The 24,546-nt window shown below is 36.5% G+C and overlaps 1 protein-coding gene across 1 annotated transcript in view; it reads left to right on the plus strand.

Moving 5' to 3' along the window:
• The first annotated feature begins 22,303 nt into the window (after positions 1-22,303).
• The window catches only part of PDGFC (platelet derived growth factor C), a 62,945-nt gene continuing 60,702 nt past the window's right edge, over positions 22,304-24,546 (plus strand). Inside the window, exon 1 of the mRNA XM_029961158.1 lies at positions 22,304-22,358. Coding sequence (XP_029817018.1) covers positions 22,337-22,358 — 22 coding nt within the window. The 5' untranslated portion in view covers positions 22,304-22,336. The remainder of the gene's footprint in view (positions 22,359-24,546) is intronic.

Raw genomic sequence — 24,546 nt, forward strand, 5'->3', positions numbered from 1 at the left:
GTGGTGGAAATGACTGGAATGTCCTTAAGACCTGAATTATGATCCCGAACTCCGACCTTCCCTGTTAAATTTAGACGACAGCTTAGTTTTGTCCTCTAATTAGAAGTAGCTGAGATGGGTGAGCTTACTATTCGAAGAGTGTGTGGTCATGTAGTCATTGCTACATTGGAAAGGACTTCAGTAGTTTAGGCTAAGAATGGATTTCTGTGGTCGGAGTGCACAGGCCTGATACATTTGAAACAGACATGCCAATCCTTACTGGCTGTAAGGAAGATGTTTATGTTAAATGGCATTGCATGAGTTTATACCAAATCTGAAATTGGTGCTTCTTATAACTGTTTAAATTAGAAAGTAAAATAACACATTAACATCCAAAATAACATTTTGCTTTCTTCAGACTCTGGTTTCTTTGACTTCTTGGGGACATGTAGATAATGTTCTTTGAGGCGAAATCTCCTTTTAAGGAGAAAATTAAAAGTGAGAAAGCACACATGTTGGCACAGTTAAATCTCTTTAGTGTAGTTGGATGGCAGAAGTGTTTTGGGGGTCTTTTTTTTTAGAGTCATGTGAATCTGTGGTGTGCTTCCATAGGGTTACAAGGGCTCTATTTCCGCCCTGTGCACTGTTATCCACGAGACTCAGGACCAGGATTTTCTGCATGGGCTAGTTTGCCCTTCTGAGAAGTTAATACAGGGTTCTGTATGCTCAACTAGCAGAGCAGATCTATTCTGTCCTGTATAAAAGGAGCCTGTGTATTCCTAAGAATACTTTGAACCCAGGCTCAAATATTAAGTTTGCACAGGAGACCACCACCCCTATTAGTCAAACACTTGTTGAAAGAGAAGAGTTAAGATTGTTTGTTGTTCCCCTTCCCCCATTTGGAGAAGGACTGAAATATCCTTATCTTCAAAGCTTGGAATAGATTTGAGGCAGACTGTCTGAAGGGCTGTATTTCCATCTGTGCTCTTCTTCAATACCTGCATTCTTCACATTGCTATCAATCGCTTGATGCTGCAGTAGTAGAACTCCAGAGGTTACAAGCCTATAGGATTTATTTTTAATAGGTTTTGAATCAAATAATTTGTTTTAAACAACTGTTGGTTGAAAATGCTATAAATATTGATCCAGGGACATCTGCCTGAAATTAATAGGCAATAAATAAAGTGGTTCTTCAAACAGATATTTCTTAACCTACAGTGTCTCTAGTTGTTTTTTAGGTCCTTTTCATATATGGCAGCTAAATGTCAGTGAAGGAAGCCAGTCATGTGTACTGCATTTTATTTGTAAATTGTGTCTCAATTTCTTGTCAACACTGGATGTATTTTTATGGTTAAGTAATGTGTTTTTTTCATCATAGGCAGCAGGAAAGATGTAGTTGGTTATCTACATCAAGTTGAAAAAGAAGAGGCACAGTGTCCGCCCTGCCTGGGTAAAAATAGGACCAAACAATTATTTCTTTGCTATTCCTGATCTCCTTTCTCATCAGAGAAAAAAATTTAGTTCTTTGACCTTCCAAGAATGATATCTTATATAAAATTTAGCAATGGTTGGATGCCTGCTTTGGCATGTGAGGCAGTCTTATATGCAAGGTACCTTACTTTTTCCTGAAAGGGAGAAGGCTGGAAGAAATGGTGCTCCTGACTCATATTTTACCATGGTTGCCTACTGTTAGGAGTATTCATCCAAGCATGAGGGATGAGCCCTCCTCAGCTGTTCAAACATCCAATGATATTGCAAGATATTCCTTTCAAAATATACTTTTGGAGTCTGATTATATAGTTTGGGTAGGCTGAGCTGTAGCCTGTGTCAGAGTATCAATGCAAATTCTTCGTTTGTTACTGACAGCAACATAGTATTTTGTTGTGTTTTAAATATTTAAATTACTTTACTGCATTTCTTGTTCACTCCCCTGCATCCAACTGCATCCAACTCTGGGGTCCTCAGCACAGGAAGGACATGGATGTGTTGGAGAGAGTCCAGAGGGCCCACCAAGATGACCAGAGGGCTGGAGCACCTCTCCCGTAAAGACAGACTGAGGGAGTTGGGACTGTTCAGCCTGGAGAAGAGAATGCTCTGAGGTGACCTTATTGCAGCCTTTCAGTGCCTGAAGGGAGCCTACAAGAACGCTGGAGAGGGCATGTAGTGACAGGACAAGGGGGTATACCTTCAGACTGAAAAAGAGTAGGTTTAGATTAGATAGTAGGAAGAAATTCTTTACTGTGAGAGTGGTGAGGCACTGGAACAAGTTGCCCTGAGAAGCTGTGGATGCTCCATCCCTGAAAGTATTCAAGGCTTGGTTGGATGGAGCTCTGAGCCACCTGGTCTAGTGAACAGTGTCATTGACCATGGCAGAGGCATTGGAAATAGGTGATCTTGGAGGTCCCTTCCAGCCAAACCATTCTATGATGCTATGATTGTTTAAAATAAAAAAATTGTGTGCAGATTGGGAAAATAAATATTTTGATAATTAAACACTAGATTGATTTGTGTGCCTTGCAGGAATTGCAACATGACTAGATAGTTTTGTCTGTGAAGTAGTTTAGAAGACATTGTTTACTAATCCAATATTTATCTTTTTTCTGAATCTTCCCATGTGATTGCACCAAATTATACTGACTAAGGAAAAGATACTCTAATTACAACTTGATCTGCAGCAATTATCAATGTAAAAATCAACACCATTCTTATCCGTTACATTAGTCTGTCTTATAAGATAATTATTTTTAATGATGAAAATATGGAATATTGGAAGAAATTAAAAGAAAAGTCTGTGAATACACGTGGAACTTCCTTTTCTGTAAAACATGAGCCTAGGCATGTTGAGGCCTGTATACAGCAGTGTTCTCTGTCTGAGAAGTGGCCAAAGGTAAACAAATTGGTAAATATTAGAGAGAATAAGCATATATTGTCCATGAATTCTTTCCCAGGTTGCAGTTCATGAGCTGGAGGCAGTTTCTGTGCATAGTGGACTTCCATTGTGGTAACATGTCCAGCTTTTGCTTCAATCTGTGTATATTTTCAGTGTCCACAGTACTCTGTTCTGAAGATGGTTGTAAAGAATTACTTTCTTTTGTTTTGAGCCTACTACCTGCTTGTTGCACTTGCAGTTCCTTGGTGACTGGACCTCTTCCCACCCACCTTTCTCTGTGAACCCTGTGCTATGACAGAGGCGTGTCCATTTTCCACACCTGTCCTACTCAAAAGAAATGAAAATACTTGAAGGACACAAACCTTGCCATCCTCTTAGTTGCCAATAAGATGTTCCTGTGTCTGGCACTGCTCTGCAGAATTTTGGTCACTTCCAGCTTAACCTTACAAGTGACTGACCTACTGTGGCCCTTAAGACGAAAAAAACCCCAAACAAACAAACATTCCTAGCATTTGTTTTGTTGTGCTTTTTTTGTGATTTTTTTTTTTTTTATCTCCAGTCTTATTTATCAATCTGGTTGCACATGAAGTTATAAGTAAATGGGGTTTTTTGTGGCTCATTGGGAAGGAATGTGAGGTTGCTGAAAGTATATGTTGTTTAAGAAATCTGATTTGTCGAACAACAAATGGAGATGCTGTGAAGAGTGAGCATAGGAGTAAATGTCCCTGAAAACTTCATGCTTACCTTGGGTGAAAATGGCTGAATCGCTGTAGAGGTAATTTTCCAGAGAGAAATTCCTGTGTTTGCACTATGCATGTATTAGAAAGCGGAGATTGTGAACTTTTTTGTGGACTGTTGTATGGCTGTGTTGGCTGGTCCATTTCTTCAGTCATTCATAGCAGAAAATTTGGTGGAAGTGCTTTTTTCTTCTGGTGCTGGTCCCAGGAGTAGTGATCACAGCACAGATTTTGGGGAAGCAGGTTCAAAGTTAGAATTATTAACCTCCTTTGACCATCCCACCAAAGGACAGCTTGAAGAACTGTACACTTTGCAGTGCTGCAAAATTGGCATTTCTGTCACTTTTCTCAGCCCTTTCACTACTACAGTATGAATGCACTGAATGTGGGGCGACAGATGCCTTCCTGCTATAATCCTTTAAAGTTACCTCACTTTTTTTTATGACCGTTTTGATTTCAAGGAAGTAGACATTTAACAAAAGCTTATTGAACAGAATTAACTCTTCATGTGTTTAATGAAGCGTAGTTTACTGTAGCTGCCTCCTTAGGCCAGTTTGTTTTGTCTACCCTTTGGATTGCTACCCTGTAAAGAAATCTAACACTTTACAGTTGCCCGTTATTCATTTCATTTAACTTTGGCTATAAATTACCTTTGGCTCTATTACAAAGCTTTTGGAAGATAATCAGAAGAAAACAAGAGTTGGGAAGAAATAATACCAATTTGTTTTTATTCTATAAATCTACTTTACTGCCAGCTAGCTTGGCATGGCATAGGAAAAGAGATGAATCCAAAGAGTGATACAGTTTTCTGGTTGGGATTGCACAGGATTTAATTTGGTGTGGCCAATCTAGAGAACTTCCCCAACCGCTGTCACCACCAAGTTCTCTGAATTAGCAAAGAGAATCTTTGTTACTCGGTACTTTTATAGCAATTTTAATCTTTCTTCAACCCAGTTCTATGTATTTTCGGTGCCTTTGATAAGTCTCATGATTACTAATTTATTGATTGTTTTCCTACCATTCCTGAGGGAGTCATAAAGTTTCTGGCACTCTACAATTACTTTACAATTTATCATGTTGTAACAATTGCTGACAGTAAATGTTTGTAGGTGTTAAATTAGATATTGTATCAGTGATTGGAGGAAATAAATGGAATGGGACAGATAAGGTAAGTTCAAGAAACTGATCGAACAATTGAGTGTTGTGGATGCTTCACTTGGAATCTACTTAATTTGCTCACTTTGGTCATATGAAATAAGATGTTAGTATCTGCCTGTAATGTCACTTTCCAATTTCCCAACAAAAAACTGAGCATAGAAAGAGAACAACTTATGCAAACTAAAATTCCCCCTGCCTTATTTCAGCTCAAGAAATGGCATGCCTAATGAGGCAATAGACAGAAATAGAGCTATTTTTTCTCCTCTTATATGCTTTTGGATGCAGACAAATGATCTCTTTTTGTATTTTGGCCCAATTAAATGCAAAACCTATGTATTGAGTAAGCTGAAATATATGATAGTTTAAATATAAACAAAATCATAATTAGATCACATTACATTTTTTAAAAAATCACATATTTGTTCTTTTGAGTGGAGTTGGAGTGGTGGCAGGTAAGACTAAGTGAGGTGTATTTGTCTCTTCTGAAGTCTTACTGTATCCCCATTTATACAACCAGTATTTAGGGAAGGTTTTAGTATTGTGTGGGTAGAAGTCTTTTGGCTGGTGGAACTAATGAAGTTGTCCCTTTGTTTTGTTAAAACATTTCTATAGGACATACATTTATGAATTCTGTATGATGTGGAACTTGTCCTAGCTGTGTAAATGTCTCATGAATGTGCCTTTGTCTGTTTTAAGCAGCATGCTCTGGGACATTGTTGATGCAAGGAACACTCATTTCTTGCTACTTGCAGTAAGTCTATAATTTTCAAAGAAAGAGTTGTATTCTTAAAGGGTGTCTTTTTGGCACACTTTCAGAGTAACTTTATAATTCTGATGAGTGTGTTGGTTGGTAGAATTGGTCTCAATTTTGAATCAAAGAATGTTGTTTACTTAAAAATTCTATTAGGTTTAATCGTGAGGCTTCTATTCCCTTTAACATTTAATGTGCATAGCAAAACCTGTGTGTGAAATTCCAGAAATGTATTCTATAGCTTATAAAAGAGAAATTCCATGGGAACACATTTTCTTACTCTTCTTTTACTTCTCTGTATGTAAATTCTTTTCTACTTAGTTCAGTTTCCGAAGCAGATTTCAAAGCTGTTGCTTTTCAATAAGAATTGTTTTATCAGTTTCTTTACTATTAAGGAGAACTTTACAGATTATCTTGCAGGATGTTCATGCATGATGAAATAACATCATCTTAAATGGGAATGACTGTCTGGTACTTAGCTTTTGGGATTCACTACTTGAATTTCCTGTGGGTTGTAGAATTGCTTATTAGAAAATGTCTTCTTCTTTTTGCAGTGAAGTTATCTTGATGTTTTAGAATAGCAAATATCAGAACTTATCAGGCAGTTCTGGTTTTTCGTTGTATTATGTTATGTGAAGCAATTATAGCATTTGAAGTTGAAACAGTTTTAAAATTCACAGGATTAATGTCAAACTTAATCTAGCTCCATAAAAGCTATATTAACCTTAAACCTCTGCATAATAGACACAAAAGTAACACTTCTGAATTACCCTCAGTGTTCCAAGTAGTTATAATAAAGGAGTACACGAGAAAGATCTGGTCTTACTTAAGGATCACTTAACCACCAAATGTTGCAGATCTTTGTCCCTGTGCCTGGAGCACCGACTTTCCTAGGAGCCAACCTGCATCTGCATGGAGGTAAGGTGTGCTGCAGAATGTAGATCAAGAACCGACTTCACGTGCAATGGTGCTTGAGGTTTTTTGTTTGGAATATTTGGAGTTTAAAGAAATCACTGTGTAATGAGTTTAGCAAGTCCATCCATAGTTTTTGGACTTGCAATTTGACTGCTTTCCAGCTTCACTGAAGCATAACGAAGCTGTTCTGTGCCAGTTATGTTGGAGTCATACCAGTATCTTAGTCAGGGAACTCTGCAGGTCACCTCGTCCAGCCTCATCCCCACAGCAAAGCAAAGTTAGCTGAGGTTGCTCAGGGTCTTATCATTTTCAGCATAGTAATCTTAGTTTTGTTTCTGGTCACACCTGATGTTCGGTCTGATAGTTTGAGGGTCTCTGTAGTGATATCACTGCTTTGGTCCTGAGTGTGCCTTGATGCTTGTTGCAGATGCAGCTTTATCAGTTGCAATTGTGAACTGTTTTCTCAGCTTCCCATGTGCTTTGCTTTCTTTCTTGAGAGGACTATTCTAATTAACTTTTTTGAGGTTTCATTTTTTTGATACTTTAAAAAAAAAAATCACTAATGCACCAGCAACAGTAGTCCCAGCACTGTTTCTTGAGAGGCTGCATGGTTTTCTCTGAATTGAAAAAAACAAACAACAAACTCTAAACATAACAAAATACCCCCCCCCCAAAAAAAACCAACAAAAAATAACCAAAAAAACCCCAACCAAAACAACATCCTCAAAATACATTTTCTGTATGTTTCTAGCTATTAATCTTTGGGGAAACCGCTTCTGACCTAAGGCACTCTTACAAATGTCATCTAAAAATAATAAAAAATAAAGGCTTCTACATAAATTCTATCAAAACAAATTTCCATTTAAACCATGTTTTTCCTTTATGTGCCTGCTTTTTGTGAAGATTTAAATTTACTTTCATGATTTTGTTGACCTTTGTGGTACTAACTACAGATTTAAACATTAGGCACATGAATAAGTGTTTTCAAAATTGAGGTTGTAAATAATAAGCTGTTGCACAGGGAGAAATGTGTCTCATTGATGTGGTTTTTTTGTTTGTTTGTTTTGAGGGATTTTGTAAATTTACAGTTCACATAAATACCTTATTAAGGTTGCCATTAACATACCAAGGCATTGCAACACTTTTCTTATTTCAGAATGATCAAAATTAAGGGCACAGAATAATCATCAAAGAACAAAAACTTGCACTACTTTTTGCTTATGCTGACTTCAGAGAATAAGACCTGTAAACGAGGATCCCTTACCGAACACTTCTCCAGCTACCACATGCCTCAATATTATTTCAGTAACTCTCAAAGGCATTGTTGGATATTTCATATAAATAAGTGAAATACTTTCATGAATGTTTGATATTTTCAGTAAAACTGCTCTCTATCAGTGTTTTGGTCTCCTCTTCATTGTTATCTTGTACTGGAGCAGTTACATTACTGATTTACCTCTGAAGAGTCTGGTGTTGGGCTGCCAATGGAAGTTCAATCTGTGTCGTGTACCACTGGCCCCTCTGGGAAATGGCAGTTGTGTTCACATGCAGCCTCCTGGAGACCATATGTTAGAAGATATTTTCATGTTGTTCAGCTAGCTTGCTAATTCTGATCTTTACTGTTGATCTGTGCTGTTTTATAAATGCCCACCAGAAATCTGAGCAAAGTAGTGTTAGGAATGTTGAAATAAGATCAGAGGATTTTGTAGCAATAAGAGTAGAATTGCTGGAAGGTCAAACTAAAATTTTCACTCAAGTCGAAGGGGTAAGAGAAAGAGGAATAGGAGGTGAACTATTTCACAACCATACTATTGTCATTAATCTTTCTTTTCATATAAAAAGTTCATTAAAAAAATTTACTAATTAACGACTTGCAAACCAGATGCTCTTGCATTCTTATTCTGTATATTTCCATATTGATTCTCAAAGATAATATCCAGCATGGCATCAGTCCTTGGGATGGAGAAGTATTGGCCAGCAGCATTATTAGCTGGTAGTCTTAGCTTTTTTTAAGCAATTGACCACACCTCCCAAGAAAACAACATAAAATCAAGTGCTGCACCTCTTATACGTGGCGTTCATTTTGCCAGCCCAGTTTCAGTTCCGGCAGAGTGAATTATACTGGTATTTCATTTGATATTGAGAGAAGAAAAACTTTGACAGTGGCTCCTCCTACATAGGATGTTAACAGTTATGTCCTGATGTGTTGAAAACTGAGACCTGTACTGCTTTGAATGCAAATTTCTACACTACTTAAATTCAGGCCTTAGAGTCTGACATCCAGGTCGTCTCCAGACTAATTCTGATAATCTTTGGAGAATCCTTGTAGAGGATTGGGTGTTTTTCCCTTAAAATTATGCTTACAAGAGAGTAAAAAAAAAAAGGAGGTATAGTAACATGCTCTTATATAAAACTAGAAGCTATGTTAGCATTAATTTGAATGATTCAAGAACTTGAATTTTTCAGATTTGGAACTGGCAAGACAAGGTTGGGATGCATATAATCTGCAACATCTGATTTTCAGTAGTGTATTTGGTTAGAGTTTTAATATAGATACAGTATTAATTTCAATACTAACTAATAATGCTATCTAACTATATATTAATTTTATTTGAAGGCTGGAAGCATATTAGTCAAAACCCAGTCTGCCTTATGTCATCTCTAAGCATGTAACCTTTTTGTTGTGGAAATATTACTGTGGTCAGAAGTAGGATTTCATATGGAAAAATAATAATTTTTTAATGCTGTTGAGCCAGCCAGTAGGACTAGGACTATATGAACTTCTGAATAATGCCATCTGGAGCTTCTGAAGTCTGCCTCAGAAGTATTTGGCAGTTGACTTCATCAGGTCATTATGTCATTCTCAGATCAGTAGAGTGGAAGAAAATTGGGATTCTTCCAAAATTCTGTCTTTCAATTTGGAAATGGTATTTCTATCTGTTGCATTTTTTTCCAGAACTAGTAAAATAAGATAAAACTTTGACAGATGTGCCTGCCACTCTGGTAGAAACTTGGCAAATATTTAAAGATGGATTTTTTTTAATTTTTTTTTTCCCGTTGAGTGTGATGACATACACAATAAATTATGGTCTTTCGAAGTGGAACACCATCTGAACATACTGTCAAAAAAATTTTAATGTAAATCTGTTACTGGCTTTGGTAATTTAGAAACAAGATTACAAGAAGAGGTAGTGGCTGTTCCCTTCACTTTCCCTTGCATGGGGTTCAGGAAACTGATCAGTTTCTAGCCCCAAGAGATTTTCCCAGGATTTTCAAATATCTCCAATTTCCCGTGAGGAAAGTGGCCCTTTGGTACTGCTAGGGGTGTGTAATGCTGACCTTTAGTTCAAGCAGAAGCCCAGGTTTGGATGTGTAGTGCTTGGCTTGCTGTGTCCCTTAGCAGGCTTTAAGCGGTGTCCTCCCCAGGGGGAAGAACCACTCTTCAAAACAGTCTGCTTTTCTCTCCAGTCTGGTGCTTAGCATGGATGTAATGGGAACTGTGGGCATTGCAATGCTCGAGCCTACATGAGTCAAGTGGGCAATGCAAAATTGCTTGTTGCAGGTTTGCCTTATGGTGTTTGCTCTTATTTTACCCCATTTCTGATGTGCCTGCAGTCCCTGTGGGCAGAGAACTGGTCTGCCCAGCTCACCAGAGAGCTGGGGCACACTCAGGAATTGCAGAATGAGTTGGCTAAGGCTGGATCCAGAGTAGAACAATACTACAGGGCTTGGAGCTAAAGCTTGTTTATAATCCATGGTCCAAGAAACAAGTCTTTTTCTTTTTTTCTTTTTCCCCCCTCGTATATTTAGGGTGCTTTTGAACTTGTGCTTTCTGTGACTTGAAAGCTCAAAAGAGATGAATTGCTCCAGTATGCTTACTCTTGGAAGCTTCAGCTGCTGTGGAGCGAATGCCAGCCTGCCTGCTGATGGGCACATCTGTTATATTTTATCTGTTTTGTAATCCAAATCTTTCTGAGACCATTTCTGTCCATATACAGTCAATCCAGTTGCGCCATTAGCGTTTGAGTACAGATGGCAAGTGTGCTCATAATAATGTTCCTGACTGTAACTTGGATTCTGTGAGACAAAGGTTGACTCTTGCCATTTACGAGCCTTGCAAACACAGAACTATCTTATTTTGTTAGACTTATGCTGGGCTTTGGGCAGACATGGTCTGAAAAAATAATTTTACTCTGAAGACTTTTTTTCTTTGAAGATGCTGCTAATTCAAACTGTCTGATATTCCCAAGGAGCGCATCCCACTAGATTTAATCACTGAAGAATGTGTTTTTCTGAGAGTATTCCACAGGGAGATGGCAGAAGTTGACTCTGTGCATCATTGAGATCTTGGTGAGAGTTGTAAGTTGCAAGAGTGATAGAAATTGGAGACTTCACAAACAGTAGTGAGAATAAATTCTGGGGTAATATTAAACTGGAGAAGGTCTGGTATTTTATACAGACTTTTAAAAAAAAGCTTATTTACATAATATAGATATAAAAAATTGTGAATATTTACTGATAATCTGACAGAGAAAAGGAGGTAAGAGCAGGATGTTAGAATCCTATCAGGTTGCTCCTGTTAAAGCATAGGAACAGCACCAATGCAAGTACGGGACCTAAGTATCCCTTAATTAATCTTGAATTTTTGGGAGTTTTTCTGCTGGAGCTACTTAAAAAAAAATAAAAAAAACCAAAATCCCCAAAGCACAAGCAATCTCTTTATTTGATAGTAATGGAGCCAAAAGAAAATTGACACTTGCTGTGTGAAGTATCTACTGAGAGTAATTTGTCGCTAGCAGCAGACATTAGTTAACACTGTAAGCCCCACTATGATTCTGACTAAATAACACTTAAGTTTGGTTTAAATACTGTAGTAGCAATTATACTGATGTATATTACAAGCTTCAGCATAAAAGTGACTGATTATATGTCTTTTATAGGGGAGATGAAAAGTGAAAGCAAAATAGTTAATTATGACATAGACTTTTCTTGGCTTGCACAGCTGTATTAAGAGAATGAAGACAGCTGCAAGAATAAGCTTTAAAAATAGTTTGTTTAGGTTGTCTGTTTCCTAACTACACACATGTCCTTCTGCTAGGAGGCACCTGGTATGAAAATGTTTCATCTTTGTATCTCTCCAAAAAGCGCTCACAGCACTGTCTTGGTGGCTGCAGAAGCATCCAGATAATATTTCTTAATTTAAATTAATACTTAACACCTCTACCCTTGCATGTGTGTAGTAATCCTTCATTCTAATACTGTAAGATAACTATTCTAATATTTCTAAGTCTCACAAATAGTTTGATTTCACTGTGTTTTTAGACTTGTCAGTAACAGGGGTAGTTACCTACAAAGAGGAAAACAGGTAAAATTGTAGGAAAAATATCTAAAAACACCTTTCTGAAACAAAGACACAGTGAATAAACTTTGGAGTGTTATTGTTTTATGAACCATAATTTGAAGCTGTTTGCCTTTGATGGCAAAGGCTTTTTGATCTATATTCTGCTGTTGACTAGATTTTTATCTTTCTAGAGAGATGAAAGTAGCTTAAATGAATCTGCTAAAACAATGAAAAAGTCCTTGAGGGCGGTCTTATTTTGGAAAATAGGGTTAATCTGCAGAGAGTAAGAGAGTATAACTCTCCTTTTATTTGCATAAGTTTGGTTAAATTAAAAAAGTCTTTAACCTCTGCTCTTAAATGAGAATATCTGTGATTTCCGTGCTTTTTTTCCATGAAGAAAACTTAGTTTGTATGTGTAAGTGGAAAATAGAGAAGATAATGAGTAGTATGCCTCAATTTTAAAGCTGTAGTCCTACAATGAAGAAATGTTTTGACTTGTAAAAATTGTTAATTACTGAATAAAATATCTGTATTTTTTGGTATTGATTTATTGGGAAAGGAAAGGAAGAATAAAAAGTGTTTGAAAACATTTTCTAAATTATTTTATTCCTCAAAAAAAGAAAGCAAAGATTGTTTTTTCACAACTGACTTTTTTTTTCTTCTCATTCACTTCAACATCTTTCAAGACTGAAAGAAAAGGGAAATCATAAAAATACTAAATAAGAAGAAAGGATAAAGCTTCATCCTTGTTATGCTGGAAATTTAAACTCTGCTTTTGGAAATAGAATTGGAAAGAATGAGTAATGGGATATGAAAGAGTATAATTTAGGAAGAAAAAAGACTTTTATTGAAAATGCATGTACTGAAAAGTTTCACCACTTCTTAGCACTACTGTCAGTGACTGATTGCAGTTGACACTGAATTGTGTCACATAAAAAATGGCATTTTGTTCTAAAAAGTTAAGAATCAAAAATCTTAATATAATATGGAATTAAATTACAGGTTATTTTTCCCAGTTAAAAACGATGAATAATCATGAATTTATTAAAGTTGATTACATTTTCACACTTTTACAGTTTTGGTTTTTTTCTGAATATAGTAATCAATGAACCATTACTCTAGGACTAAACAGGTACCCATTTTGGTAATCTTTCTTATATTTCACTGTATAAGCATAATCCAGTCTATAGCCTACCACGTTAAGTGGTCAGTTAATACTTGTTAAGCAGTATTCTGGAAGGGCACTGCCCTGTTTAGCTCCATGAAATAGTTTTCCATGGAAAAGCAGAAAATCTTTACAATCTACTGTTGTTGCAAACCCAAACAAACCCAATAAAATTATGATATGACAAAGGAAAAAAAAGAAATAACTTGAAACAAATTACATCTGTGTTTTTTGCACAGTCCTACTGCATGGCAACATGTGGAAATGAGGAAGGTGGTTGTAGATGATTGTTGCCCTGGCTGTATCGCTATCAGGTTTACACTGTTACACTGCGTTGTCAGCCTTATTTTGTGATTTGTGACACACATTATTCTTTTTAAGAATTTCTGGAAGAATTTCTTTTTTCTTAGATCTCGAGTAATGAGGTGACAATGACCTATTGAAGTTTTCTTAAATTCTCTGTCTCATCTTGGTCACTTGTACAGTAGTAGGAGACTGTAGTGCTCTATTTGTAGGAAAGCTCTCAGTGTTTTGCTCCTGTAATCTTAGACCTATTCAGAACTTCTCTGCAGCCTCACTTGGAGCAACTGGTTTACTGTTCCTTGCATTCATGCTCATACCTTTATTATTCAGCTGTGTCACGCTGTGTCACGCTATTATTCAGCTGTGTCACAAATATGCTCAGATGCATATTTGTGCTAAAATTCTGCAAGACCACCCTGCATCAGAAAATGGGAACCAGTGATACAGAGCTGGGCAGGAGCTGTTGTGTAACAGAGAGTCCCTACATGACCCCTCACCCAGAATTTCAACTAAGGGCTAAGTGTGAACCAGGCAGGGAGGTGATCCTTCTTGAGTGAGAATTTAGACAGAACTGTGTCCTTTTCCCACACCACAGTACATACCCACAGGCATCCTCACAAACATGATTATTTAGAATTGTTTATAGAGTGGGGAGGTTTTGGTGGATGTGTGTGTATGGATAAATGAAAGTAATATCCTTTAATTTGTTCAAAGTATTCTACTGGGTTCTGTATCATAAATGGGAGAAAATGTTTCCTGGTTGCTTCGTCTCCTTTTCTTGTTAAAGAAAACAATCTTGGGAAAAGTCTGTGTATCATGACTAATGATTAAAATTTGATAGCATACCTCTAAGGTAGATAAGAAGTGGTAGTTAAAAGTAATCCCATTCAAAATGAAATTGCTTAATCAAAAGTGGACATTGCCCAACTTCGTGTCACCTGCAAACTGATTGAGGGAACACTCAGTGACCCCTTGTCTGGGTCACTGATAGAGGTTAAACAGGGCTGTCCCCAAGACTGAGCTCTGGGAAACACCACTAGTGACTGTCTGCCAGCTGGATGTAACTCCATTCACCACCATTCTCTGGGCCTGGCAATCCAGACAGTTTTTTACCCAGAGAACAGTGCACTTGTCCAAGCCATGAGCAGCCAGTTTCTCCAGGAGAATGCTGTGGGAATCGGTGTCAAAGGCTCTACTAATTTCTAGGTAGACAACCTTTCTCTCATTCACTAAGTGGGTCACCAAGTGTCATAAAGGAGATCTGTTTTTTCAGGCAGGACCTGCCGTTCATAAACCCATTCTGGCTTGCCCTGATCCCCTAATTGTCCTGCATGTGTTTGCATGATGGCACTCAGGATGACCTTCTCCATGACCTTCCCTGGCACTGAGGTCAGGCTGACCGGCCTGTAGTTCCCCGGATCCTCCTAGGGTCCCTTTTTGTAGATGGGCATCACATTGGCTGGCCTCCTGTCAGTTGGTACCACCCTGGTTAACCAGGGCTGCTGGTAAATGATGGAAAGAGGCTCAGTGAGCTCTTCCTCTAGCTCCTTCAGTATCCTTGGGTGGATCCCATTGACTTGTGCATGTCTAAGTGGCATAGTTACTGACCATTCCCTCCTGGATTAAGAGGGCATCATTCTACTCTCTGCCTTCCAGCTCAGGGCCTGGGTACCCAGCAAACAACTGCTCTTGCTGCTGAAGTCTGAGGCAAAGAAGGCATTAATTACTTTGGACTTTTCCTCATCCTTTGTCATTGTGTTTCCCCATGCACCTAGTAAAGAATGGAAATTCTCTTTAGCCCTTCTTTTGTTGCTGATATATTTGTAAATATGCAAACACTGATATTTGATAACTTCATATTCAACTTCACAAATCTGTATTTACGTGAGACTAAAATAAAACTCATCAATGTCTTTTTCTTTCCTTTTTTTTTTTCTATGTGGTGGTATTCTATGCACTTAATAGTGGAGTTTCATTGGGTTTTATTTTGTATGATTTTTCTGCTGTGATCAGTTAATATTTCCTTACTTCCCCCCTTGATTTACTCAAAAAATATGTTATGAACAGAAATAATATGATTCTGTGTTAAAGCAACAGAATGGGAGAAAAATTAGAGCTTTCACTTTCCTTAATGAACTTGGACTGCAGATTTAGATAAGACTTTGCCAAACCTTGGAAGAGAACAGATAACCAGCTTTTGTATAGTGCTGTTATGTATGTGTGGATCAAAATGAAAAAGTAAAATGCAATGAATAGTGAATTTATATGGGAAAAAAAAGCCACAAAGCTGATACACAAAATGTTTTAGTTTGTCATTGAATGAATAGCTTGATAAGCCTACTGGTATTCAACTTTAAGTCAAGAGCTGAGTTTGACTGAGGGTTCTTTTTGACTTTTGTTACTGAGGCATAGCAGCTGACTTAATTTTTTTTTCAGTGAACTGATCTCATAGACATTGAGAGTATAAGCATTTTCTGTGTATGAGTAAAAGTACTGGAGGCTTAAATAGAAGCACATATTTGCAGCTGTTTTACATAACATCTGGATTTCATCCATGTTACCAGCTGCAATGTACATGCAATAAAAGAGGGAAAGAGAAGAAGAGAAGGATTCCAGTAGAATGTGTCATCAAGTGACTATGGCTAATTTAAACTTTCAGGTATTAGTAGTGACTCTGAATTTAAAGGAAAAAAGCAAACTTGCTCTCACCCCCCAATAATAGTAGTAATAAATTACAACAATGTAATGAATTTCTGGTGTTCTCATGTTAAGGTAATAGTAAAATCTAGACTTTAGTGGTGAAAAGTTTAGTGCACTTAAAAAATAAAAAAAGCTGTTTAATGGGTTTTCTATAGCTTTGGAGGTCATTAAATGTTTTAGGTTATCTTTTTGCTTTGACTTAAGATAAATTCCATTGTACTAAAGGTGTAAGATTTTGTTATGTTAATAATCTAAGACTAATCTTCCAACCCAGACTAGCTGGTAATATGAGCCCCGTGAAAAGATAACTACATGCTCCGTTGAAAAAGGGGATGGTTCTCATCATCTTTCAGGATTCATCTCCATGAGTAGATAGACACAGCAAGTATTTTTCATAAATTGTTTTTTTTTCATTTATAGTTGTTATTTTAACTCCTTTTCACATTGGTACACAATTATTTTGGCTTGTAACCGGCCTTTGAATAAATATTATTGAAATAAAATTTATGATACAAATAAGGAAGTGGCTTTTGCTCTCTTCTTACAGTAACTGTAAAAGTTAAAGCTTTAGGAGGTGAATTAAATAAGTCCTTGGACTTATGCTGATAAATATTGACGTTCTCAGTATTTTTGTGGCATTAATTTCCAGTAGCACTAACACAAAAACAAAGTTGTCCTGTGGAGGGAATTATTAGAATTGGAAGCCAGAACAGCTATAACTAAATGCCTTTGGTGAGTCCCAGAATATTGCCTTTATGAACGATTTTGGGCTAAGCTGTGCGTAAATAACCAGTTTTGCCCAATTCTGATCCCTAGTAATCCCATCCTGCACTAGGCATTAGCGCTTGAGGTGTATGTGCCTGGGAACAGTGTGTGTCTCTTGGACGAAGAGGGTGGTTTTGTTATCAGCTTGAATTCTAACAGCAATCACAAGGCAAGCAAGTGATTTTTCAAATGGATAAAGCTGGTTTACTGTCGTCTGCAGGATGTACCAAAAAATAGAATGAAAATCCAGTTTTCCAACTGTTGGGGGTTGGAGGGAGTTGTATATGAAAAATTGCCAAAATAAAGAAATAAACCGTGATTCTAGCCCCTTTATTAATCTATACTATTTTTACTTTACAAAGGTTACTTTGTTTCAATTGGACTTTTGCCTAACATTTTCCTAGACCAGTCTCTAGAAGTAGTAAGTATAATAAGCAACACTGGACAAAGTGCAAATGCAGACCCTTGTGGAAACTTCCAGTCCTAAAGGAAATCCTATCAGTACAGCAAATGTCTGAAATGCCCTAATACACATTCATTCTTCTGTCTCTTCTCTCACAGTAAAGTACCATTGTTTTAGTACATCGGATGTGGAAAACTTTACCCAGAATAGATGATGCACTCTGAGCTTGGGAGAATGAATACCTGTATCAATGGGGGGCTCTCTTTACTCCAATCAGCAAACTCAAAGAAATTTCTTTTTACCAATATATGAAAAGGAGGATATTGACCAGAATGTTAGTGGAACCCTGATGGTGTGCATAGATGGTATTGCTAAGAGATGGGAACTACTTTAAAGCCAGAAGTCCCATAGAGTGCAGATGGTGCCAGGCTTGACTCTAAGGGCACAGGAAAGCAACATGAGCAGTACTGTCCTGGGGTTGGCCTCCCCTCCCTCACCCCCAGAGAAAGGCCACACTGTGGGGATTCTCAGATCTTCAGCTGAACCATGGTGGAATAGTGGATCAAGTGGGAAATACAACTTGTGGGAGGAGAGTGGGATACTTTCTTTGCTTCTGATGTATGGAATCACTTTAACTGCTGGCAGTGAGATTTTTCCCCATTCTTTTTGTCACTCTTAAAGTCTGTTTAACATCCCTCAAAGTCCCTGCTGAACTGGAGCATGTTTTTTATGGTTCCACACCAAGACTGGATAGTTCTGATCTGAGGACATCCTTGGGTTGCAATTTGAAAAGTCCTAGGGAATGTGCCATTCTGAATCTGGCACATTTTTAATTTCTACCCTTAATTGTTTTTTCTGCTTGTAACAATTCTAATGATATGGACTCATTTTAACACAGCTGTTAGCATTGTTGATTTCATGTATGTCCTGATATTTGTTGTATTTCACATCTATCTCTTCTGAAGTGGGCACAAAAACTTTCATCTTTATTAGTTTTAGGCCTGCAGCTGGTCTTCAAAGACAGCAGAAACGGTTTCTGCTCTCTTCTTCCAATTTGGTACAACAAGAATCTTCCAGAAGCAAATCTGCATTCCTGTGAGCTGAGAGTGTGGAATCACTTTAACCTTCATCAAATTTGGCCAATTTCAGAACGAGATGATGACTTATTTTATTGTTCTTATTTTTAATAACTTTCTCACTTTCACTTGTCCTGTGAACTCCCTGGATCTTGATGTTACTTCCACAAGTGCACTTAGCTGTAATTAGACGTACCATAAAAGCTGAAAAGATTAGGATGAGATCCTATTCCAAGAAATTTCTTTTTTTTTTGAATCACAGAGTGAAATCTGAAAAGATTTCACTGATCACAGAACTACTTCTGCTGAACCGTGAAGGAACAAATATTCTTAAGTGATGGAAGAACTTATTTTTTTTACCAGTTCTTCAATAAATGCCTGTATATGAATGCACATAGTTTGTCTTTGCAGCAATACAGCTTATAATGCCTCCTATTCTTTATCCAAGAATGTTTAAATAGTTTAGGTGAAAGTTCTGTACATAGGGATGTTATTCTACTTTGTCAAGATTAATAATATTTACAAGCATCAGCTCTTTGTGTATCATTATGCGTATCCTTCTAATAGTCTAAAAAAATGAGTCTAATTACTTTTAATAGATAGTGAACTTTAGTTATCTCTAAAATAATGTTCTCTCTAAAATATGTAAAATAATGAATATGAAACCAGAATAAAGTATGAACATATGAAGGAAAGTATGTCTGTTAGCAAGTCTGTATTTACAACCTGTAGAAGAGAAGACATGTCTAAAAGTGAAATATGGGGGTTTTTTATCACTCATGGTCCAGCCTTTCTTCTTTGAACAGTAACACCTCAACTTAAAGGTTATTTTGAAAACTTTCCTCATTGGAGAAGACCTATTACACTTGTGGTGAAATCGACTGTTTCAGTAACATTTGGTTCTATGTAAATAGGTAGTACCATAAAATACCAATCCTCCTCCCCTTTCTGTTCTTCACCCTCTCCAGCCCTAAGGCTTGCTGAAGACCTACACCTGACTCAAAACGAACTAAAGAAATCTCTGGATTTAAAAAAATTCTCTGAACCTTACTTGATTTTTTTTTGTGCGCCCTAATAAAAATTGCATATAATGCCCATGTTTTAAAATAATCTTCTGCAAGAATAATGTTCTCAGAAGCTAACTTCATAATTCTGAGACTACAAATCCAAATTGTGTAAATTTAAATTGAGATAAATTTACCAAGGTGATCATGTAACTTATCTGCTTTTACAGAAGGCCAAGAGACTATTTGCTGTATTTAGTTCCTGAAAAATTTTAAACATGTTAATATGCTCTATAAAAACAACGAACAAGCAACAATAGAAACAACAAGACCACCCCACTCCCCACAAATCCTGAACATGTTCTTGGTTATTTTCACTCAGCAATCTTGGCTGTCTTATTCAGCTTCAGAGTGGAGGTAGTCAACATTTGGCATCCAGTGCTTCATATTTCTTTACAGCAGTGATGCTTTGATGTGCAGATAATACTTTACCTGTGGCATATTATAATCTTAACTTTAAACTTCCAGTTTCAAACAGAACAGCTGCCATGGCACTTTGGACCTTTCTATTTATTTTTTTTTCTTTTTAAATAGTGCAAGATTCTCATAAAATAGACTTCAGCTAAGGTGTCTAGAAATAAAAAGATAAGATTAACACAGCTAGAAATTTCGGTAAACACTGAATTAACAAATTTCAGATTTGTTTTAGACATTCTACATGTACAGAATTTTTTCATGCAGTTCTTTGGTGGATTAAGTAAACAAAATTATGGACCATCAAAGTTTGTAGACACTGATATTGCTAAAATTCTGCAAAGGAGAACTGATTAGATATGAAAAATATTTGCTTTCTTCTTCAGCCATCATGTGCGAGATATGTATGTTTAGTGATTGTAGACTGTTTATCACCAACTGACTCAAACGCCCCATTAATAGTGGTGCTGGATTAGATTATGCATGTATTAATTGTTTTGTTCATTCTAATTTGCACGAGGTCATGAGGGCTTGATATTCCTATCTTGTTTTTTTACAATTGGATTACTGGCTTCACCTACTAGTGCTGAAACTAGTTAATAAATGCCTTCTTTTGGGGACACATTGGAATTTTTAGGCATAAAATTATAAATGGAGTGTGCATCAAAATGTCATTTTTTATAAAAGCTGTTCTCTTCCCTATTGTAACTTGCTGCTATGCCCTGGAAAAATGCAGTGCCTTAATATAAGTCAGTGTTTCATTTCATTGAAATTGCTATAGTTTTCTTCAATTTTAAAATATATAATTATGCAATTTCTTTTTCTGCCTTGAGACTCATGTGATGTGATGTGAAGTTTGAATTCAAGTTGTTCAAACTGCAGTTAAGAAGTGTGGTTCCGTGCCTGTGAAATTTATAGTTCTACCTTCCACCTCAATGAGTTCAAACAAGAATATAGACTCAAACATAACTGGCATCCAAAACCCCTTCAAAAAAGCGAGTGAAGAGACTGGAAAGTGTTTTTCATCGAGTATCCTGACCTAGCTTACTGTTGACCTAGGATAAATTATCAGGGAAGTAGCTTGTATTTATTAGTGGACAGATGAACTTCCAATACCCATACTGGGGAAGAGAGCACTACTCAGGTGCATCACTATTTGTTCTGCCATTGACTCTTGAACCAAAGCCATGTTGTCTAAACTGAAGCCAGTCTTCAAGCTTCCCTACTAAGGGTTTGATTTCCATTTATACTGCTTTCATGTTCTCCGTAACTGCAGAGACATTGTGCAAAATGCATTTTAACCACTGTTTTCCCTTAACCCTCCCATATGCCTACCTGTGTTTTCCAAAGAATTTGAAGAATACCAAAGACTGGTATAGATGGTTTGGCAAGGGTTAAAGTTTTAAAAAAGGTAAAGTGACAGTTCTGGCTGCATACTGATCCTGAATAACACTGAGGATAAGACTGTTGTGGAAAGCAGCATACCTCTCATGCTGGATTTCAAACTGAACAGTAGCTTTTGATGCAATGCTGATTGAGCACATAATGTTAAAAGAATATATCTGTGTACAGCATTGCCAAAGACTCTTGAGAAGACCACAGACAGTTTTAAAAGTTTTGAAGTTTTAAAACTTATATAGTTTTAAAAACTTATATAGTTTTAAAAAGTTGACAACTGGGAAACTTCTCTGAAACTAGAGATACTGGCATGACTGGAGTTTCAAATGTCACTTTTCATTTTACAACTGTGAAGCTTTCTTCAGCCTATATAAGGCTTTTTGATCTTGCATTAAACATAACTCTGTAAGAAGATTTTATATTAAAGATAGGAAAAATATTAGATGATCTAGTGATAGAAACTTGAGCTTCATGTGTGAAAGAAGTGATAAATTATATGTGAATAACTAAAATTATGAGTTAGCATGTGAAATAAGGTGAACAATGGCAACTCTGGGGAATGAAGCCCAAATCAGTATACCAATAGGTTTCTGAAATCAATGCCACAGCATATGATCTTTTCAGTGGCATAAATTGTGACTATGTTGGTGTTTGGGCCTTGCTGTTAGTCCTTCTCAGAGACACCTGCTATACTAGATTAGCAAAAGGGTCTTTTGGAAGTGATTTTACATAAAATAGCATGTACAATACACTAGCTGGTGGCATACAGGTCTCCTATGGATGCTTTATTGTGCATTTATGATCTTAGGAAAAATGTAAAGGGCAGAGTAAAATGACGATAAATTGTTTGCAAATGTGAGGTTATTGCTCATCTGACTTTCCTGAAGAGTAAAGGCTGAATGATCCATTAGGCTTATACCACTTGCAATTACCTGAAAATGGCAAGTATTTTACTTATTTAGAGAAAATGGCAAGAGTTGTCTTGCTGAAGCTAGAAAATTTATCCAATTCTAAGAAAATTCTCATCAGTTAGTCTAAATATCAAATGCTTGTCATTGTGGACTCTCTGTAAAAAATAACCTTGGTCTTCATGCGTACATGAGTTCAGTAGCCTGGAGGACCAGAGATGCATGTTAATAGAGTTGTAAAAAGTAAAAAGTATTATTCCTACATATGGTGCTATCATATTGTACAAAACTCTCTCATTTTCTCCTTGCAGAAAGACAGACTGTCTGCTGTAGCTGGACTCGTACTTCCTTTCTGAATTGCTTCTAGACATGCAAATCCTGTTATGGAAGGGTACTTTTCTAGTGTTGCATGATTTAACCTTCCATGCAAAGATACTAGAAATGAATGTTTCAAGTTTGATTTTGTACTGAGCTCTGTCTGCCTGAAGGTCTTCCAGTTCAATAGCAGTTGCATCGCATTCATGTCTGCAAATCTGTATTGATATTGCATGACCACTTTCTGCAAAATCATCTTCTAGCAATCAAATATTAATGAGATGAAGACATTCTATTATTGCAAAAGCTTTGTTTTAGCAGGCTAACAGAAGCTAAAATATTTTTTCCTTTAGTGTATGTTAAAGATGTAATGTTTTTTTGTAAGTATTGTGTAGTCCAGTTCAGAAAATACATGAAGAGATGCTAAATAATTTCTTTATAGTACTTTATTTGTTTCTCTTACCTTTTTAACATAAGGATATGCTGGAGATACATATTCTGTATATGTGATGCAAGCCTGAGGCAGCTTTAAGCTGGCTTTTGGAGTTTCCAGTAGTAATGTCACTTCTGTACTAAGAGTTTGGCACAAACTTTGTAGTTTGCTTAGGAGCCTCTGCATTTTTGACAATGAACTGAATAACACATGGGCTTCATTTTTATAGACACTCTTGCTCAGTAGTTAAAAGTAGCCCTACATGTGCTACACTCACACCTTCAATTGTAGTGCACAAATCCTTAAATCTTTGGTTTTCTTTTATGTCCCCTCTTACATTACTTCATTGCTGTAATTTTCCGACTAAAAATGTTAGAAGTAATGCTTTTCAAAATGGTCTTGAGCAACACTTTCTTTTCAGAACTTAGAATATGACTGATGATCTTCATAAGTATTTGAATTGTTATATTTATAACATACTCTACTGTGTGAGGAATTAAAAAAATAAAATCCATGCAAGTAGCAAAACAATGGAAAAATCAAACTAAAACATTTCAGGGTTTGTATTTCTAAAGATTAGGGTAGCAGTTTTATCTTTTTTTTTTTTTTTTCCCAGCTCTTGAAACATGATCAGGCTGGGGTTATTTTTTCATTCTGAATAATACCTAATATGAGAGAGAGCTGTTTAACACATACCGTATCCATAGAGTCTATTTATTCAGACTAAATTCCTCAAGGACCATGGATAATCTTTTTCCCAAATGTTTACTAGTATCTGCTCTTAACGGGTGCTGCACAGTATAAACTGAAGGAATCATAAAGAAAAGGGGCAAAATAAAATTAAGCCTTGCTTTTCAGCAACATTTGACTTAAGACCAAGAATTGAAAATTTCAAATGGGTCAGATTTTAAAGAATTTTTTCTGTAAAGGACGTGAATCACATGCATTTAAAAGCATATGGGGAGCAATAGCTAGTATTAGAAAATGACATATGAGTAGGTTTGAAGATATGGCATTGAAACGAATGCTTTTAACTGAGATGAAAGGAGATCCGGGTTAATTTCATTGTTTTCTTAAAGTTATCTACTTGCACTTGTAACCACTCTGTGCCATGCACAGCCTGGAAAATCAGGGTAATACCGCTCTGTTTCCTTGTCCCTTTCTACCTTGGCTGGTATGTACAGCTTTTCAAGACAGACTGACTGATATTGTGTGGGCATGTGTGTGGTCTTTAGTACTAACAAAGCTAATTTTGGATGTAGCTTCTAAATGCTGTCGTAATAAAATTGAAAACAAATTGGAAGTGCTGGGATTGAGCATTCGTATGTGATGGTTTTTACATTCACTTGAGTTTCTGTTGTTGCCATAGATATTATTTTTAATTTTACTTTCTGTTGATGTTTGTTTGCATCTAAGAATTAAGTAATATTTTTTCAAAGTTTTTCTAAATTAGTTCCCAGGGGAAAAAACAAACAACTATTTTAAGTAGCAAAATTGGAAAGATTACGTATTTGAAAATACTAATATTTCTTCACCCAAACTTCCCAAACACATGAGATTTTAGAAATACATTTTTTTCTTTATAAAGTAAATAAATAACTTTTTTATCTCTTACTAAGTATAAATATTTCCAGCTGAGAAAACCTTTTCCTGATTTCCTGACTTACTGTTTGTGTTTGTTTCCTGGTTTCTCTCTTAAATCTTACTGCACATCTTTTCTACTGACATTTTTCATGTATAGCAAGTTGTACTTTTCCAAGGAGACTTGCAATTCCTTCTATCCCACACCATTTTAATCACGTGCTTTTTAAAACCTGGGTAAGTAGCTTTC

Source organism: Manacus vitellinus, unplaced genomic scaffold, assembly GCF_001715985.3.
Source record: "Manacus vitellinus isolate BGI_N305 unplaced genomic scaffold, ASM171598v3 scaffold_0_pilon, whole genome shotgun sequence".
Taxonomy (NCBI): domain Eukaryota; kingdom Metazoa; phylum Chordata; class Aves; order Passeriformes; family Pipridae; genus Manacus; species Manacus vitellinus.